This window comes from Centroberyx gerrardi, chromosome 24 (genome assembly GCF_048128805.1).
Source record: "Centroberyx gerrardi isolate f3 chromosome 24, fCenGer3.hap1.cur.20231027, whole genome shotgun sequence".
Lineage (NCBI taxonomy): Eukaryota > Metazoa > Chordata > Actinopteri > Beryciformes > Berycidae > Centroberyx > Centroberyx gerrardi.
The window spans coordinates 19639720-19660836 of NC_136020.1; the positions used below are offsets into that span (position 1 = coordinate 19639720).

Sequence of the window (21117 nt, forward strand, 5' to 3'; positions counted from 1 at the left end):
AGAAGTTTCCATACCTGACACCAGAACTTAATTTGGGCAAATAGAGCGAATATACAGCATCTCAATTGCTTCTACATTTCAGAGGGAAATATTGTACTTTTTACTTTACTTACTTACTTACTTTACTTTTACATTTACCTGACAGAGCTGCGCCATTGACCAAGAATGAGAGACAAAATTTGTGGACACTTGACCGTACACATATGAGGGATTTTTTTTTTTTTGCAGATGTAGGAACATTTTTCAGTTGAATATGGCTTGTACTGCTTTAAAATAACGTTTGTTTGGGTGTAAAATCATACACACAATCTGTGAGTCTGTAAGATCAGCCTCCTTATTCATTATCAGTAGGAAAGTTCCAGAAATTTTCTCAGGCTGGGATCTTGGTGTTTTGGTTTTTGAGACAGAAATTCATATTGATATGAATTACATGAATAGCACAGATTCTGTCGGAGGTTTATATATCCAGATATTCTGTAGATGTTAAACGACTGAAAACTGACATACAAATCCAAACATTTTCGATACTAGGAATCATCTGTATTTTTTTGAATATGAAGACATGAATTTCATGCAGCAGACTTTCCCTCAAAATTGATATATAGTATTTTTGAATGAAACCCTTCACTTACCCCTCATCTCCCTGTGTGTCATCATTATACAATCCTCTCCTTCCTCCTCCATTTACACCAAACACAATACATAAAAAAGTTGGTGATCTAGGAATTGAAGCTACTGTTGCACTCATTGTAAATTGCCCAGGATACGATCGATTAATACTTAAAGATCCCATATTAATCAATTGTCATATTTTGTTTTCAAATAAACTGTGGCTCAGGATGAAACTAATGCTGTTCATGATGTTTTCCAAATAAATGTAATGGAGTTAAAAGGGTGTTTATTGAATGAATTTGTAGACTTAAGTCCTCACAATACTGGACTGTGATTGGCCGACAGCAGCAGCTCCTCTAATTCAAATGAGGTAAACCTGCTGAGTGGAGGCTTCATCAGACATTTTGTCAGAATTTAAAATGGTCACTCTACAGGAGAATATTATGTTTTATACTGTAAGACATTTTATTGTTTATTGCACTCTCAAAAAGATATCTTGATTGATTTTACAAGTTTCAAATAAAAAATATGCAGCCTACTTTATGTATAAGCAGATATCAAAGTTATATTATTGGAATGCTAGCAAAAGTAATTTTAGTTACATTTTTAAATTGCACTTCATTGAAACCTTCATTTGACAAGTGTCAGTGTATAATGAACACAGGGAAACATCCCATCTGGATACAGCTCAATTATGTGTCACTGCTCTCTGTTTAAACAGTAAATATTATCTGCTGTACTCACCTGTGTACGTCTAAGACTCTGCTGTATTGTTGAGAAAGGCCTGATGAACTTAGATTTATTTTTCTTTTGAGAGAAAGAGAGAGACTCTTCTAACTGCAGCAGTGCTGTCGCTCTGAGTTACTTTCAATTTGACTTCAGGAATGTGACGTTGAAACACTCCTGTCTCTCCAGTGTTGCTCCGCCTCTTACTGCAGGTAAACTGGTAATGTTTTGTTTCCTCAGTCAGTTTTGGACATGACTACATCGACACCTCTGACCTCCCTGGACGGTGGAAAGGAAAAGAGAATTTCCCAGTTGTCATCACAGTATCAGTCTGCTGTATTGTTGTCACTCTTCCTGTGCAGCTGTTCATACAGCAACACACACCTGGCCAGACAGAAAGAGACAGCAGCTCTATCTTCATTACATCTTAATCATTACAGTGTGTGTCAGAGTGTGTGTGTCCATGAATGTGTGTGTTGTTGCCTCTTTGATTTGTTGTACATTCAGAGTGTGATCCTCCTCTCCCAGTGTGTGTGATTCAGGTTTTACACAAGTTGTGTGAATTGTTGAGCACATCCAGACAGAAAGAACAGAGGAACTGCTCTCTGAACAGCAGACTGCTGACAGAGGACATTTCTGTGAGGATCAGGTTATCATATTCTATAGAGGGCTTTCAGCTGATGGATGCTGCCCTCTGGCGGCCATATTGGAGGTCCACAGCTCATGGCAACAATGACTGAGAACAGCTGATTGTATTTCTAATCTTATGACTTGTCTGTTTAATCAGTGTGGAATAGATATGGTTCATTTCTCTTCTCTATGTGTTGATTACCTTTAAAGTAAAGACATTTTTCAAGCTTTGATATCAGTCAAACATTAAATAATTGAAGTAGCCTATGCAGGAAAATAACAGTCATGTAACCACACAAGCTCTTTCTATTGGCTTTTATTTATTTCAGTAATTTCTTTTAACATGAGAAACATACAGTAGATTGCAGAATTATTTCTTTTTCAATGAAATGCTCATTAGTAATTGTGTAGAATTAAAATGCTCAGTATATGTACACTGCTATGACAGTAATCACCTTTTTAGTTCATCACCTGGACATGTTACAATGAAACTGGAAAATTGGTAGTTTTCACACTCCTGCAATAGTGATTATATTCAATGAAGTTTTTATGATCCCTGTGTTTGCTGCAACAAGTAGTAATACCATACATAAAAGAAAAACAGGATATAAAGAAAAATACAGACTTTACCATATTAACCAGAATCTGGAGTTTAACATTTCTTTAACTTTAACTAACATTGTTTTTTTTCATGATAAAACTAAATAATTTTGCCAAGAAGAAGAAAGGTAAAGAGACAAGAGACATTAGTAGTTACTGGGCTTTTTTCACCGACAGGGAGTTTGTCTAATTCTTCTCTCAGTGGAGAGCTCCATCGAAAGAACAAATTCATCTTCAAATGTGCTGAAGACAAGTCTGTGAAGTGTTTTTTCTGTTGTTTTATTAAAAAAATTCAACATTAGAATGGCTATAACAGTTACCTGAAAAAACAACGTATGTGTCAATTTGTTATCTTAAATGACAATGAATCCTATCTGAGAAAAACAAATGATTAGTCTAATCTGTGTGATTGACAGGAGAGATGATCAGAGGGGCGGAGTTTTTACCACCATCATTAGTACAGGGACAGAAGTATGGGTAGAGTTTCTCAGTGAAGGTGCAGCCAGTAAAGGAGTAGATAAGAGCTGCAGCATCTACGTCATAAAAGGAGACCAGACCCTCCTCATAATCCACAAACACCCCCACCTTCTGAGGCTTCGATTTCAGAGAGAGGAGGACATCAGGGTCAGCAGGAGCTTTGTACTCATTTCCATTCCTCAAACATATAGTCCAGAAGCCTTTCTTGGGGCTCAGTGTGATTTGTCCCTTCCTGTTGATTGACCCTCTGACCACTCCTAAATCCCAGTCAGTCTTCCCTTTAACCTGAACCTCGTAGTAAAACCTTCCTGAAGAGAAGCTCTGCTTTCCTAAGACACAGGTACAAGAAGAAAATCTCTCTGGGTTTTCTGGGAGATTCTTCTTTACATCACCATGATTTACTTGTTTCCCATCATCAGACAGGATGAGCTTGGCTTGTGCTGTATCAGGATCCAGAGTCACATCCACTGCATACTGCTGGACCCTCTTCAGCTCAGCATCAAGCAGCTTCTCCATCTCTTTCCTGAGAGTCTCCTCCAGCTGAGCCACAGCTCTCCTCACAGTCCCCTCATATGATGAGCGATGGACACTGACCTCTGTCCAGTCCTTGGTGTGTGGAGGAGTGTTCAGGGATGGGAAGCTTTGGAGGAGGTGGAGGTGGTCTTCAGTGCGTGAGAGCTGCTCCACCTCAGCGGTTCTCTTCATCAGCTCAGAGATTTCCTGTTCCAACTCTTTGATGAAGCCTTCAGCCTGTTTCTCTGTTGTTTTCTGCTTCTCTTGGATCGTCTCAATGAGCTCAGCCTGGCCTCTCTCCACAGACTGCATCAGAGCAGTGAAGACCCGCACACTGTCTGCTATCTCTCTGTCTGCATCTTCCTTGCTGAGCTCTACTGAGTGTTTGATCTCCTGAATCTTCAGTTGTCTCTCCTGGATCTTCTGCTGAATTTCAGCCTCTGTCTTCCCCAGCTCAGCTTTCTTTCCTTTATATTCTTCTTTCAGAGGAACAATATCATGTGACTTGTGGTGTAAAACAGTGCAGAGCAGACACACACACATCTGGTCAGTCTTGCAGAACAGCTGGAGCGGTCCATCATGCTCTTTACACATCCTGCCTTCCAGGTTCTCCACAGGATCGATCAGCTTATGTGTTTTCATGCTTTTGATTATGTGATGAGGCTCCAGGTGAGTCTCACAGTAGGAGGCCAGACACACCAGGCAGGACTTCAGGGCCTTCAGTTTGGTCCCAGTGCAGACGTCACAGGGAACTTCTCCTGGTTTGGCACATCGTTGGTCTGGGCAGCTGCTGGCTTTCATCTGAGCTGACTTTCTGAACTGAGCAGCCATCTCAGATATGAAAGTATTCACCTGCAGCTCAGGTCTTCTGTCGAAAATCTTTTTACACATGGGACACTGGCACTGGGCATTAACATCCCAGTGCTGTGTGATACAGTTTTTGCAGAAGTTGTGTCCACATGGTGTGGAGACTGGATCAGTGAACACATCCAGACAGATGGAGCACAGAAACTGCTCTTCAGATAGGAGACAGCTGGCAGCAGACATATCTAGACACTGAGACCAAAAGTGAAAGTGTGAAATAACAATACTCTAACACATAATTCTTGAATATTCATATTAAAAAATATCAAAGTTAGATTATTGGAATATTATCAAAAGTCATTTTGAGTTATGTAGTTAAATTGCACTTCGCTGAAAACGTCATTTGACAAGTGTCAGTGCAAAATGAAAACAGGGAAACATCCCATCTGGATACAGCTCAATTATGTGTCACTGCTCTCTGTTTAAACAGTAAATATTATCTGCTGTACTCACCTGTGTACGTCTAAGACTCTGCTGTATTGTTGAGGAAGGCCTGATGAACTTAGGTTTATTTTTCTTTCGAGAGAAAGAGAGAGACTCTTCTAACTGCAGCAGTGCTGTCGCTCTGAGTTACTTTTAGTTTCACTTCAGGAAAGTGACGTTGAAACACTCCTGTCTCTCCAGTGCAAGTGTGCAGGTTTGTCCAGAAGGGGGCGTTGCGTTGTCGCTCCATTCAAATTGTCTCCCATAGGAATTAACGGACTGCTGGCGTACCGTAACGTAAATGAATATTCAGTTGTGAAGGAGGCACGATCGAGGGTTGCCTAGACATGTTTTCCTTAAGTAACCATGACGTGGTGAGTTTTGTAAACAGAGGCCAAAGATTCCTGTCATCCCTTTTCTGAGGAATAACCAGCTCCAGTCCGGATATCTGTGCTGAGACAGTTGATATTGGCAGGGTGCGATTTGTAAAAAAACAAAACAGAGGGGGGGAATATTTTTTTGGAATGTATTTTTGCCGGGTGATATTTTACACAAGGAGGCGTGAAAATGAAAAATACAAGTGCAAACCCCTATCATGCACATATTATTGTTCCCCAACAAATTCTATCTAGCCTATATATGTCCATATATATCATATATGACCATATACGTATGTCACATATGAGCCACAGAGAGAGAGAGAGATTCTGAGTAGGAGAATGCCGTGTATGCATGCTTGCATACCTCCACGCAAGCATGCATACACTCATGCAGCTCCCGGTGAGTGTGATATAGCTATGTGGCAAAGAGAAGGATAATATAAAAGAGGGAATTTGTGCGACATTTTATTTTGAGCCTTAAATGTAATACATGCGTGCGTTAACATCCCTTTTCTACAAGCCTGATTTCTATTCTAGTGGAGTAAATAGGTTTACATATTGTCACCATATCGTACAGTAATGTGGGAATAGGAATAACGCACATCAGATAATAAATCAGACCTACTGGTGCGATCAATCGGGCCATTATGGCTCAAAATATACAGCGGTGCCGGTGCGTAATGGCTGTGCGTAACACAGTGGCTGCTTTGGCTTGAATCTACAGTTTTATGCGTCTGGCCCGCAGGTGATGCCAGCTGTGTGCCAGTCAGCTCGTGTTTGTGGACAGCAGCGATGCTGACGAAAGGAAGAAAGACTTCTCACATACCGTTCTTTTAGCAAAACGGACCTCCTTTTCTTTTTACACTTGGTCGCCCTTCTTTTATCCGCAGCTTTGCAAATTTATGAGCTGGAAAGAACGCACCTTCTTTAATCCATGCGTTTTTTTTGGAAGTTGTTTGCGCCATGTACTGTCATATTGGAGAAATACATGTATTTAATTTACTGACAGAATAAAAGATGCCAGAGAGTGGGGGAAAGCGTGTCCCCACCTGCGATTGCATTTCATTGCGCAATCTAACTGTCGGGCATAGGAAATGCATTTATTTAATTCAGTCTGACCAGAAGCAGGGATAAAACGTTATCCCCACCGGCGATAAAAATGAATGACCAGAGGGGGGGATATCAAAAGCAGAGGGAGGGAAATCCCCCCCCCATCCAACCATTTGAAAACAGTGACATCTACTCTAATGTTAAACGACTGAAAACTGACATACATATCCAAACATTTTTCATAGTAGGAATCATCTGTATTTTTTTTTAGATACTGAGACATGAATTTCAGGCAGCAGACTTTCCCTCAAAATTGATATATAGTATTTTTGAATGAAGTCCTTCACTTACCCCTCATCTCCCTGTGTGTCATCATTATACAATCCTCTCCTTCCTCCTCTATTTACACCAAACACAATACATAAAAAAGTTGGTGATCTACAAATTGAATCTACTGTTGCACTAAATTGCCCAGGATGATCGTTTAATACTTAAAGATCCCATATTAATCAATTAATTATATTTTGTTTTCAAATAAACTGTGGCTCATGATAAAACTAATGCTCTTCATGATGTTTTCCAAATAAATGTAATGTAGTTAAAAGGGTGTTTATTGAATGAATTTGTAGACTTAAGTCCTCACAATACTGGACTCTGATTGGCCGACAGCAGCAGCTCCTCTAATTCAAATGAGGTAAACCTGCTGAGTGGAGGCTTTCCAGGTCAAATGCTGCAAACTGGCCTGATTGGATGGATTTTAGTAATTGCTTAGTGAGGGGAGCCAATCAGCACCAAGGATGGATGGATGGATTTTTGGAAATGTAACGACTTTAATTTAAATTCTGATAATAAAGTGCCTTTAAAATGTAAATGTACATGTATTAGACCTCTTTGCACGCCTGTTTTCCTTTCATTGGGATCATGTTAAACTCCTACACTGTATGACATGATGAATGTTTGTGATGCTGTCAGTTCAAGGCAGAAACAGGCGTTGGAGCTGTGACGACATGTTGTTCAGGTTCAGGACCGGGAGGCGACACTCTGACCTGTGACATCACCGTCTGCCCCGCCAAAGGCCTCCAGCCTCGCCGTCACCTCGGTTAACCTCGGTTCGTATCTAATAAAAATAAAAATACTGCAGTGTAAAGTCTCAGGTCAGTGCAGGGGACTTGGTGAGGAAAATGTTTATTTATAGGTTAGATGTTAGTTTGGGGGGGGTCAGTCTGGGGTAAAGGTTAAAATAAGGGTGAAGTGTTTAGCAAATGAATGCAAGTCAGTAGAATGACGTGTGTGTGTGTGTGTGTGTGTGTGTGTGTGTGTGTGTGTGTGTGTGTGTGTGTGTGAGATACCAACACACATTATAACTATCAAGATAACCCAAAGTCACATGGCTCATTTCCATTACGGTACTGTTATTTCCATTGCACACACACTCAAAAGTGTGTGTGTGTGTGTGTGTGTGCGTGTGTGTGTGTGTGTGTGTTTTAACCACCAGGATAGCACAAAGTCTCATGATCTATTTCCACTGTGATCCCTAAATTATTTTCCAGACACGCAGACAGAAAATTCTTACCGATAAACTCACCAGTGTGTGAAAATGTGTGTGTGTGTAGGTGTGTTTGTGTGTGTGTGTGTGTGTGTGTGTGTGTGTGTGTGTCCACCAGTGACACAGCAGAGTTGAAGGAGGATGTGGTTTCGCTGCAGGGAGTCTTGGACCTGATCGTTTGCTTCCTGGGTCCTGAACACACTCTGACAGCAGACAAAAAAGTAAGCAACACTCTGAACAGCAAAACACTATATACTTACATTTTAGAGAAAATAGTTGCCTCATGACTAAAACATAGATGACTACATCCTCCTAATTGTTACCAGGTTTAAACTCATGTATCAGGCTGATCTTGCTTGGTCTTTAAATAAAAATGGATCAGATGACGACAGCTTGTTGGCTCTCCTGTACGGATCCAGAAACACAAACCAGTATTGAAAGCTGTGTAGAAGACATAAGATCAGGAATATACGCACCGTCTGCCCTAAACCACTGGGAGGCGCTAGAGAAACAGTGGAGATCCAGAGTGGAACCAGCGTCTCAATCCGTCTTTCCAGAAAATATTAAGTCTGTTTGTACTAATTCATTTAAATCTTAAGATCAGTGAATTATTTTTACACATTGCTGTCTTGGTTCAGAACGGGAAAGACTGCGCTACATTCAGATCCAATGACAAGATGTCAGTTAATAAAGACTGTCCTTAAAGTGAATGTCCAACCTAAAGTTCAAATCACATATTTTCCTATTTTGACTCGGTGAACATGAACAAATTTCTCTCCAAAGAAAAGAAAGAGCGGTGACTCTAATCTGTAATGTTACTCACTGACAGAGGTGGAAAGTAACTGAGTACATTTACTCAAGTACTGTACTTAAGTACAATTTTGAGGTACTGGAACTATTTCCATTTTGTGAGGCTTTATACTTTTACTCACTACATTTCAGAGGGAAATATTGTACTTTTTACTTTACTACATGGTACTACTGCACCATTGACCAAGAATGAGAGACATTTGACCGTACCCATATGAGAGATTTTTTTTTGCAGATGTAGGAAAATTTTTCAGTTGAATAAGGCTTGTACTGCTTTATAATAACGTTTGGTTGGGTGTAAAAGATCATACACACAATCTGTGAGTCTGTAAGATCCAGATGTGTGACCAAGTCAACTTTGCTCGAGTCCCAAGTCAGTCTCAAGTCTAAATGTAGATTACCAAGTCAAGTCCAAGTCAAGTCCATGTCATTAATGTCAAGTCTCAAGTCTAAATGTAGAGCACAAAGTCAAGTCAGAACAAATCAAGAGTCCAGTATCAATTTAATATCTTAAAGAAAACTAAATATCTTGGACTTTTCAATGCAATATGGTTTTAATAGGATAAAAACTTGGTAAGAGCATCATGAGTTTGATTTCTATAATCAGTTTCAACTTCAATAAATTCAATCATTCCATACAAATTCAGAAAACAGAATTTAAATTCAGTCGTCTGCTGGAACAAATCTCATCACTTTCAATCCAAGTCATTTACACAAACACAAGATCTCAAGTCAAGACTTTAGAAACCTTTTCAAGTCATCAAAGTACAAGTCAGAGTCAAGTCCCGAGTCACCAGAACCCAAGTCAAGTCAAGTCTCAAGTCTTCTCTTCATGCATCAAGTCAAGTCTCAAGCAATTAAAATTGTGACTCAAGTCTGACTCGAGTCTAAGTCATGTGACTCGAGTCCCCACCTTTGGTAAGATCAGCCTCCTTATTCATTATCAGTGGGAAAGTTCCAGAAATTTTCTCAGGCTGGGCTCTTGGTGTTTTGGTTTTTGAGACAGAAATTCATATTCACAAATTAAATGAATGGCACAGATTCTGTCGGAGGTTTATATATCCAGATATTTTGCAGTTGAGTGCTGTTAGTATTAGTGGGAAATAATGTTCCCAAGCAAACACTGTGGGAGTCCGTAAACTTTTTCTGTCCGCTCCACAAATTCTCCCTTGCTGACGTCACAAATCACGGTCTCAAATCTCATCTGAGGATTTATTTTGGTGTTTAGGTTTCTAATTTTGGCAGTGCATGTTCCCAAATTTAGCGAGGTGTCCCAGATCATTCGAATAGCATGAATTCCTTTTAAAAAGATGGATTTTCATCTGTAACTGTGCAGTACTTTGACTGGCAAGTGCATTGATCTACACAAATTAGATGTACATTTTGAGAAGGAAATACTGTAGTACTTCTAATTCAGACATTTTTTCACTTCTGTTATTCTCTCCTGTAGCCTTTATTATTTCAGGAACACTGTTTTTTAAGTGCTATGAGCTCTGTGTCACAGTAAGCCGTGTGTCGTAATCTAGGGTTAAGGTCACAGGTTCTCAGCTTTGTGTGTGTGTGTGTGTGTGTGTGTGTGTGTGTGTTCACTCCCCTTTACCCCACTTGGAATTGGGTGAAGCTGTTGTTTTGAATGCATCAGAGGCGGTGGTGTGTGTCGTCCCACGTCACCGCTGCATCAAAGCTCAAGTTCAAGTCTACTTACTTTCACGTCACTTTGGCCGAACGCCAGAACTGGTGGAATGAAAGTCATGTAGCATCACTTAGAAAACTGCTGGGACACCGAACCAGACATCCAGACAATCAGACATACGTGAGATTCTTACCGCCCCGTAGCACAAAATGACCATAATATATTTGATAGGGTAGAGTTGATAGGATTGATCAATACCGATGACTCAACGACTACTTCGCCAGGTGCTGGGATTTCTTGTTTTTTTCAAGATTATTGTGGTATTTTCACCTTTATTGGCAAAGTGGAGAGAGACAGATAGGGAGATGACGACGTGCGGCAAAGGTCCTGGGCCAGATTCGAACCCATTTACATGGTACGTGCCTTAGACCACCGAGCCGCCAGGACGCCCCGGGTGCTGGGATTTCCGACTCTCAAAACTCACTCTCTGGCTTGTACTTCTTACTTTGGAGCAATCGCATTTTCAGCTGCTCAGTAATGGAGGACGGTGCTGCGAGCTATGAAGGCTAAAAAGCCTCGTTCTCAAGCCAAACAAACAAACAAATGACAAAGCAGCACTGGACATTTCTGTTGGATCTCTGCTCCGATCAGCTGGCTTACTTCTCTGTATTGTTAAAACGTTTTTGTTTATGTCGATAGAGATTGATAAAGGTCATAGATTACATAATGCCCCTTTTGTTTGTGTAGATTGTCTCAGGGTCAGATATTGGGCCAAAAACTGACTCCACCTGAGCACTTAGAAAGCACTAGCGCACTTGTTTGCTAAAGGCAGCATCCCAGAAGTGCACTGAGGCTGAAACGCGTTGCTTATCTTGCATGTAGCATGGAAGTGTCACTGTCAAAACTCACTGTGTTCTGTCGCTGCTCTTTATTGTTTTACACCCAGTAAGCAGTTAATATATTTTCACCCTTTGCACTGAAGTGGCTTCCAACCTTTTCATTTCAATTGCTTTGGTTACAACAGCACAGGTCAACTGAGCTAAAGTTACCTAAATTAACCTATGAACCTGCCAGTCTACAGTATTGCATTCAGTCTAACTTAATTGCTTTGCATTGATAAGAGATCTATCTATCTATCTATCTATCTATCTATCTATCTATCTATTATCTATCTATCTATCTATCTATTCCTTTACACAAGTCTACATCTTTATAAATGCAGGTTTTACAGAGTTACAGTCCGCTCCTCTGAGGCAGAGGTGAATCCAGTCCTCCAGGTTTTCTATTCATTTTCAGTGGGAGAGAAAGGTTTGCCTGTGGAGAGGCTATGTGTGAGCCGGCACGTATGCTGCTCACAGCTGGCAGACAGGGCAGGGGCAGCAGAGGCAACGTGTGTGTGTGTGTGTGTGTGTACGTGTGTGTGTGTGTGTTGGAGAGAGAGAGAGAGAGAGAGAGAGAGAAAGTGGGTGGGTTGGGGAGGCAGAGATAATAATGTCACATTGGGAAGTTTTAAAGACACATTGGGAAGTTTTGTGTGTGTGTGTGTGTGTGTGTGTGTGTGTGTGTGTGTGCAGGTGGGTGTGGATGTGGGTGTGTGTGTGAAAGCCGTGGAGCATGGTGTGGAGTCACGTTCGTCTTCTGGTAATGGAGACACTTGTGACCGCAGAGTGAGTGACATCACTGACCGCCTGACTGGTTTTCCATAGATTACTGTTTCCTCAGAAATGCTAAAATAATCTCTCTAATACTGAGGAGTTTAGAGACTGTTGACCACACACACACACACACACACACACACACACACACACTCACTCTGAATCTATTTGTATTCATTGTAGAAAGAAATTTCCTCGGGACAGTAAATGGTACGGCATGGGACGCTATGGCAGTGGTTCCCAAAGTGGGGTCCGGGGACTCCCAGGGGTCCTTGAGGGAATTCCACTGGGTCGCAGGAAAAATTAGCAATAGTTTAATTTCATTATTATTTATACAGTTATATGATATCTAACAACAAAACTCTTCTCAGATAGGATTCCATCGGACAAAATCATAAATCGTACTAAATGGAGTCTGTGGTCTAATGCACTTCTATTTTGGGGGGGTCCTTGATATAAAAACGTTTGGGAACCCCTGTGCTATGGTATGGTATGCTATAGTTTTCTATTGTATGCTATGCTATTAAGATATGCAATGGTATGCTATGCAGTCCTAAATCCAAATAGCATTAACCATATGTTTAGTGCAGCTAAGAAAAATGCTGCTATGACAGAAGTATTGTCGGTACATTAGTGGATTCTCTGGTTGTGATTGGCATTTGTCATTATTTTTAACAGTTTGTAGACTAAATGATTAATCAGTTAACCGAAAAAAAAAATGGTCGATAGATTAATCGATAATGAAAATAATCATTGTTGCAGCCCCTTCTTTTATAAAAAAAAAAAAAAGTGATGATTTGGTTTTACTGTTGATTTTATGTCCTCTTTCACATCTTTTCCTTTTACTTTTTTATTATGTTCTCTGATCCTTTTTTGTGTTTATTTTATTCTGTTTTACTGCTGTATTTTGTGAGGCACTTTGTAATACTGTTAAGAAAGGTACTATACAAGTAAAGTTTATTATTATATTATTATATAATGCTGCCTCTTGGCCAGGTCTCCCTTGATCAAGAAAAACTGGTTCTCAGTGGGACTTCCTGGTAAAATAAAGGTTAAATAAATAAAATAAAAATAAGTATAGAGTAGAGTGAAGTATGGTATCGTATCCTGTCACGTTGTACCGTCTCCTTTCTATACAGGCTACCATTAAAGTCCTGCTTGCCAAAAATAGCCCCCTAAGGCAGCATGTGCTCTTTTGTCTCTCACCTGCAGTAAATATTCTCCCAGCCTTCCCTATTATGTGTTATGTAATGATGAATAATGCTACTTTGGCAGCCTTTAATATACGACCCCAGAAAGCCTCTGAAACTATGTCTAATTACAATCAATCGGCCTGCTGTTATCTCCTCCAGGCTCTGTGCTGCTGAGGACAGGGAGTCAGAACGTGTTTGACAGAACATGTGATCGTGGCATCGTGTCTACTTTTTCCCTCCAACCTGCACCGCCTCAACTTTTCCATTAGCTTCCAAACACTGAAACTCAAGGCTCCTCGCTCTGACGACGTTCCAGAGCGTTTTCATGACTCGCCGAGTATTTGTTTCCACTCTTAAGTCCAAGGACAGAACTGTGATCGCTGGAGGTAAACGGTGTTTTACCAAAAAGGCTTACAGCAGCCGAAATGCATCTTGCCTCTTGTGATCGGGTGTTATGACACCTTCGGTCTGCTCTCGCTCTGGGAGGTTCAGGGTAAATTAAATGTGACAACAGGGGATCCTGGTGTGTTCCTGTATGTGTGTGTGTGTGTGTGTGTGTGTGTGCTTCAGTCTGTGTCTGTGTCTACATGCTTGCACCTTTCTTCAGGAGCCAGTAGTTTTTTGTGTATAGCTTTGCATGGATCAATAAAATTGTACCGTAGCTTACCGAAGCCACTGAAATCTCTCTCCTCTCTCTCTCTCTCTCTCTCTCTCTCTCTCTCTCTCTCTCTCCCTCTCTCTCTCTCTCTCTCTCTCTCTCTCTCTCTCCCTCTCTCTCTCTCTCTCTCTCTCTGGTAAGTACAGTAGCAGATTCTTGCTCAAGCCGGTGACTCACTGCAGTATTTTCCCTGTCTCAGCAGAAAACCGCCTGACACAGATAACTACAGTACGTGATTTCTGAAAGGTACTCAGTCTGCTCAGATGAGACCCAAAGTCCTGCCCTCTGAGCCAATCACAAGATTCAAATCACAAGATTTAAAGGTACAATTCCCCATTAAAAAAAAAAACAGCTATTGGTGATGCACCTTACATTTCTGGGCCCATTTTGTTGCTCCATGGTGTATTTTTAACTGACATCAACAGTGAACATAAAAGTTTGGTGTCAGTCCCTCAGAATCAAAGAGCGAGGGCTTCCTTCTAGAGCCGCCATTTTGCACCAAGAGACGTTCAACAATCATACAGGGAGAAATCCATCGTAGGAGAGGAGAGAGACCAATTTCTCCACTGACAGCAGCCTCAATAGACCAGAATGCAATGCAGCCACAAGACTTGAGCAAGGAGTGTAACTTGCTTTTTCTCAAGTGGAAAAACTCTCACTATCGCTCTCTCCACCTACATACACTGAATGCAACACGTTCACGCCTGTTGTCTGGAAGTTGTCAGAAGGCATTCTGGGAAATGTAGGAAAACACAAGCAGAAGCAGAGGTAGATGAGGCAGGTTGAGGGAAAGTAAAAAAGTATATTACAACATTTTATCACAAAATCACTCCTGGATTGCATTGAACATCACAAATTGATCATATCTAAGAGTGTACAAGTGTAATTTTCCTTTAAACACTAGTCATATTGCAGTGACACTAGTATAACCTTGCAGTTAGAGAGATATTGCTCCATAACCACAAGGTCTCAAGGTTCGGTCCCAGCAATATGTCCCCCTGTCAAAGTGCCACTGAGAGAGACACGTAACCCGAAGCCTTGAAACCAATCTCTAGTCGCTTGGTTATCTGCTGTGAAGCGTTACAACCCAAACTCTTGTCAGCTGACAGATAATCGCTGCTCATACTGTATGTCTAAACTGAGCAGTGATATTTTGTACAGACACTGTATCAAACCACAGCAGTCCTGTCCTTTGTGAATCATTTGGTCACAGTCAAAACAGCTCCATGCTTAACATCTTCCCTCTTATCCAGGCTGACTTGCAGATGTGGCCATTGCTGATAAAGCTATTGTAGAAGTCACACATTATACTGCATGCGTTTGGAAAAATCATGTTTTGCTCTTTTTCTGTTGTTGGATGTTACAAGGAACGGTCTGGTAACTAGTTGAGAGACAGTTTTGCATTGCAGCATGCTAGTTTTCTTTCTTTTAAACATTTTTAACACGAGTATGCTATGCATCAGCCAATAAATAATAAAGGCTTTTTACTTTTTGTATGGCAAAAGTGCCTTGGACACATTTTTTCTGCAGAAACATGACCATGTCACCCAAGCTTCAATAAGCACTTCTGCATATAACACTGAAGCCAAAGCAGCGTTCCTCTTTAGTAAAATTCTAGTTTTCTTATTTGGTTGTAAAATCCATTAAAGAATTGCCCTCAGTATTAGTGTGGGATAGGTGCAGGATGGAGGTAGGGTGCTACCATGGGACAATAAATGCAGCTGCAAAATAAGCAAAGCTATTTAACCTGGGCTCTTCATACAGACTACCTGAAGTAAGACACTGGAGAATTTATTCAAGTCTGCATGTTTATTGCAGGAGTCAGCCTCGTCAGTCACATTGCTGCAATAAACATGCAGACTTGAATAAATGCTCCAGTGTCCCGCTTGCCCAGGTAAAATAGCTTTCTTTAGTTATTGTCCTCTACTGTCGAGCACCAAATCCTTCTTTTTTTAAAAACTTGGTTGGAGTGTGTTAGATATATATTTGGAGCTCTATTATAAGATTAAAGTCCAAAGGAAACAGCATTTTGATGGTGTCTTGCTTCCATAAATCGTTATATTTCCGGTTGAAACAGGATGTTGGAAGGGGGGGACGTAACGCAGGGAGGCGCTGTTCAAAAGTGGGTTCTGGTTGGAACAGAACAAACCAATGGGATAACAGTATTCGTTTGGGAGAGGCAGTGAAGCCCATAGTTGGTGAAGCAATCCACTGTGAAATTGCTCTGTGCATAATCTTGAGATTCTGGTTATTCTTCAAAATGAACAAATTCCAGCCACCGGGATGCAAAACCACGGTGTCTTGGGCAAAGGAAACAGGGTTTTTGGGGCATGGACACCCAAAAATCCACTGCCATGTTGTCTCTCGTGTCACTTAGAGAGCTGTAAAATTACAGGTTTTATGTGTTGGGAGGAGATGGGGTGGGGGGGGTTGTCTCTCTCCATCGCTCTAATTCTTCTTATTTCTTTTTCTAGCACTTCTCTCTTGTTGGTTGCTTTATTCTTTGTAAGTCGCTCTGAATGCGAGTATCAGCTGAATGCCTAAAAATGTGAAATGTAAAAGCATGTGCGTGCGTTTCAGCTCAACAGGTGTTTCGGTCCAAAGTATGTGCCTGCGTGTGTGTGTTGGAGATAGTGTATCAGCGTGTGTGTGTGTGTGCGTGTGTGTGTGTTGGTGTTACATAAAGGTTGGCCCTGAATTGTGTCGTGCTCTGGAATGTAAATGTTATGACAGTGGAAGGGGGTCAGTGTGGAGACGGAGGCCTGGTGTGGACAGGTGCGTGAGGTGAGCGCCACGTCTGCCTTCTGTCTGTTTCCCTCGCTCACATGGACGGACCGCCTGGAATACCTTCCCACCCACCATCTGATGCCTAGTCTGATCTTCCCTCATAACGTTTCACCATCCATCGTCTACGGCTCATTCCCTTCCCTCCCTGTCTCTTGGCCATCACATCTTTCCCACGCTCATATACACATCTCATACCGCAGGCGCTTTTATCTTTTATTCCCTAAAATACACTAAAATTAGCCACTAGTGCTTATTTTTTGATCACCAGTCACTATTCTGCCAGCTATTGAAATTTTACTAGTTGCTATATAGCCTAATCGACTTTACTTTTAAGTTAATAAGTACCAGTGACTAATTTGGTTTTTATTAGTCGCTTTTCTGTTTTTATCAGGCTCAGTGTTTGTTTAATGCAGTATTGTGTGCTGGCCATACTGCTCCCTGCCTTCTAATTTCTAATTTTTGTGTGTTTTTTAATGTGCTGTATAGTTAGTCTGCTGTGTGTTTTTTGTCTTCAATCCAGGACCACATTGGAAATAAGTGTTTTGTGGAACACTTTCATGTGCCATCTTCTGGGTTCAATGTAACATACTAAGTCCTTTAAACATGTTTGATTTATTTTTTTACCAATAATAGACTCAATCAATCAATCAATCAAATCAAATCAAATAAATTAAACATATTTTGTTATTAGTTACTAGTAACTAATTTCATTACTAATTTTGTAACCTAGAGGTTAGGGAAGTAGGCTTCGTCGGTTTGAATCCTCTGACCTGCTGGGAAAATGATGGGAGGGGAAAGTGAATGAGAAGAACAAGAACCATTTACTGCCCTTGAGCAAGGCACTAAACCCCTCATCTGCTCCAACAGGAGAAGACTGTGGTTCCCAGATGTGAATGTGTGGAACTGTGTGAATGTGAAGCAGGGTGTTGCTGAAAAACGGATTCATAGTTTATCTTTTTTTAATTTTACACCTCTGTCTGGAGAGTGGAGCAACAACCCTCTAGTTTACTCTCTGTGGCCACTTTACTAGGTTAATCTCCCCGTTTACACAAACAGCCCGCTCCTCCAGACAGTGAGTTACATGACTGTGAGACTCCAGTATGTAAAGCATGCAGACTGGGTCAAGACAGTTAGGCTCTGTTTGACTTAACGTTACAATGGGTTAGACCCGTGATTTAAGTGACTCAAGCAACATGGTATGATGGTGCCAGACAAAGCGGTTTCCAGCTTCTCAGAACAACAGCCGACCTCCTGGGATTTTGGTGTCTGTAGTTTACTGAGAATGGCGCGATAAATAAAAAAACACATCAAGTCAGCTCCAGTCCTGAGGGTGAAAACGCCTCGTTGATGAGAGAGGTCAGAGGAGAACGGCAAGACTCGTTCAAGCTACCAGGCGGGCCACAAGTATGCAAATAATATCTTAGGACCACAGTGATGTGCAGAAGGTCATCTCAGAACACGCAACGTGTCGAACCTCCAAGTGAATGAGCCACAGCAGCAGAAGAAGAAGAAGGCCGGGATCCACTTGGCAGCTAAGGAGAAGAAAATGAAGCTTGGCACATGATCGCCAAAACTGGACGACTGAAGAGAGGGAAAACTTCTCCTGGTCCACTGAATCCTGGTTTCTGTTGCGACATGCTGATGGCAGGTTAACAGCATGAATTCATGGATCCACCCTGCCTGGTGTCCACAGAACAGACACAGGGGCGGACTTAGTGATTTTGGGGGCCGGAGGCAACAGCAAGCATGGGCCCCCCTGAATACCACCTCTCTCGCTTTTTAATGCATCCTTTCTATATATAAACTAAGTTTTTCTTATTTTATTTTGTTAACTTCTCTCTCAGCTACTGATGCAGTGGAAAGGAAAATGAGCTTAAAGTCAAGTGGCAAAATGTCACTAGAAGTTGAATAGCCCACTATAGCATGATGATTGGAATAATTCATTGTAATAAAAAGAGGGGTGTAAATTTCTTTAAAACTGAGTAAAAATAAGTTTACATTAGTTCTATTCTTAAAGGGTAACTTCGGTATTTTTCAACCTGGACCCTATTTCCCCATCTTTTTGTGTCTAAGTGACTAAAGGGGACAACAATTTTTGAAATTGGTCCAGTATTGAGCGAGATCGCTTCAGGCCGGCAGCCGCGAAACGAGCTGCAATGTAATCCGACGGGGCAAATCACACCGTCAATGTACGTCCACTAAAAGTGCTTGTTTTTGCCACTGACAGGCTCAGATTGTTATTATAAGTGTCTGACAACATTATGGAAAGGACCCTACAGAGGAATGAAACGCTTTTCTTTACCTTTCGCTTGATCCGGTCTGTGTGTAACCAAGTCTCGCTCAAGTCTCGCGAGAGTTGAGTTGTTGCAGGAAGTTACACACAGACCGGATCAAGCGGAAGGTAAAGAAAAATGTTTCATTTCTCTGTAGGGTCCTTTCCATAATGTTGTCAGACACTTATAATAACAATCTGAGCCTGTCAGTGGCAAAAACAAGAACTTTTAGTGGACGTACATTGACGGTACGATTTGCCCCGTCAGATTACATTGCAGCTCGTTTCGCGGCTGCCGGCCTGAAGCGATCTCGCTCAATACTGGACCAATTTCAAAAATTGTTGTCCCCTTTAGTCACTTAGACACAAAAAGATGGGAAAATAGAGTCCAGGTTGAAAAATACCGAAGTTACCCTTTAAGACTGCCCCTGACAGTACAGGCTGGTGGCGGTGGTGTGATGGTGTGAGAAATGTTTCCTTGGCTCACTTTAGGACCTTTAGTACCAATGGAGCAACATTAGAACGTCACAGTGTACCTAAGAATTGTTGCTTAACAGGTGTGTATACCTTCATGGCCACAGTCTACCCTTTGTCAAATGTTTTACAGCAGGATAATTCACCATCGTCTTGACTCACGCATCATCTCAAGATGCTTCCAGGAACATGACAGTGACTTCAGTTTAATCCAGTGACCTGCATAGTCCTTAAATCTCCTTAAATTTCCAATAGATGAGGTTGAACGGGAACTTCGCAGCGTGAATCTGCAGGAACTGTGTGATGATATCGAGTCAGCAAGGACCAAGATCCCTGTGGAACATTTCCAGCACTTTGTTGAATCCATGTATCGAAGAATTCAGGCTGCTCTAGAGGCAAAACGGCGTCCCACCTGGCACTAGCTAGGTGTCCCTGAGAAAGTGGCCACAGAGTGTATATACTCTCTCTGCTCCCACTCTCTCTCTCGCTCTCTCTCTCTATGTCTCTCTCTCTCTCTCTCTCTCTCTCTCTCTCGCTCCACTTCTCCCTCTGCAGCGTTAGTGGGTTGCAGATCTGTGATTTACACAGAGTATATTCTGTATTGGTGGGATTGCATTCCATGGTTGTGGGAAGCGCTGGAATGCTGTGGAACATTTTACTGCCCTGCGTGCAGATCTGCCGTGTGTAAATTTCTTCCTTATTTTTTTTTTTTTTTTTCACTCTGCAACATGAACCAGATCTGGCCTCCCGCAGCAGCGTCCGCTCCCCCGCCATCAGAGTTTCCACTAGGTTAGAGATCTGCACAATAAGTCATCTATCGCCGCTCGCTTGACCAACACTTCATTTTGTGGTTTTCAGCGTGAATGCAATGTACTTCTGTCTGTCAACACAGGGAGATCAAAGATGATTTCTTCAGTTTTGTATCACTGTATTTTGTTAGTTATGTCAGTTGTGTCACTGGCAGGATACAAGGATATAGGTCAGATATCGACTCAAAAATAACGTCATGCCAGTGGATTTTGTTTCAGTTTGTCAAAGCTCTTGTTTGGGGAATCTGACGTCAAATTCCCAACTTTTTCTCATAGTTCCAGATCTTATACATCTCAATTTCTTTCGTTCTTTCTTTCTTTCTTTCTTTCTTTCTTTTCTTTCTTTCTTTCCTTCAAGCCCCTTTTTTCTCTCATCTGCACGAGTGATTAGTAATTTGTCTCTCTTCTTTCTGTATTTTTTTAATCATTGTTTCTCTCTGGTTTTTTATCACTTTGTCTTCATGTTTTAGCACTGTGCAAATAAACTGAACTAAAAACAGCCCTATGTCAGGCAGGGCGTATTGGTGGCACTGACACCTTATAGCAGCAGACACTTGTGAATGATGCAACGCCACAGGGAGCTTACAGAGTCACACACATAAAAAACGCTCCCTAAATAGCATAAAGTCTCTCTCCCTCCTGAATCATATCCCCTCTCCTCTACTCACTGAAATAACCTTCTAGCTCTTCTTTATTTCCTTTCTCAATATTTCTTTCCCACATTATCATTCAAGTTCATAGGAATATTGTCTGTGGATCTGACTCTTTCTTCACTGTTGGTTGCTTGTAATGTTGGTGATCTAGGAATTGAAGCGTACTCTACACTCACTCACCGTAAGTCACTCCAGGACTCTAAGAGTGTCAGCTAAATGCCCAAAATGTGAGTGTAAAATGTAAGTGGAGATCCCTCCGGGTCTCCCCAAGGCCTCTGGGCCGGCCGGTATGCGACACAGTTTCAGCTGACACACATCGGCTCAGGCAGGACGATATGACATAACTGCCGCT

The 21117-nt window shown here is 41.5% G+C and overlaps 1 protein-coding gene across 1 annotated transcript; it reads right to left on the reverse strand.

Annotated features, from left to right (window-relative positions):
• Nucleotides 1-2326: 2326 nt before the first annotated feature.
• On the reverse strand, nucleotides 2327-4986 carry LOC144538110 (E3 ubiquitin-protein ligase TRIM21-like). The gene is made up of 2 exons (XM_078282090.1): nucleotides 4876-4986; nucleotides 2327-4614 (listed from the first exon to the last, which is right to left on the reverse strand). Exon 2 carries the CDS (start codon nucleotides 4603-4605, stop codon nucleotides 2965-2967), a length of 1641 nt encoding a protein of 546 aa, XP_078138216.1. The 5' UTR covers nucleotides 4606-4614; nucleotides 4876-4986; the 3' UTR covers nucleotides 2327-2964.
• Nucleotides 4987-21117: the final 16131 nt, after the last annotated feature.

Excerpts from the sequence above, each read along its gene's own strand:
- LOC144538110 (XM_078282090.1), bottom strand. The coding sequence starts at position 4,605 with ATGTCTGCTGCCAGCTGTCTCCTATCTGAAGAGCAGTTTCTGTGCTCC.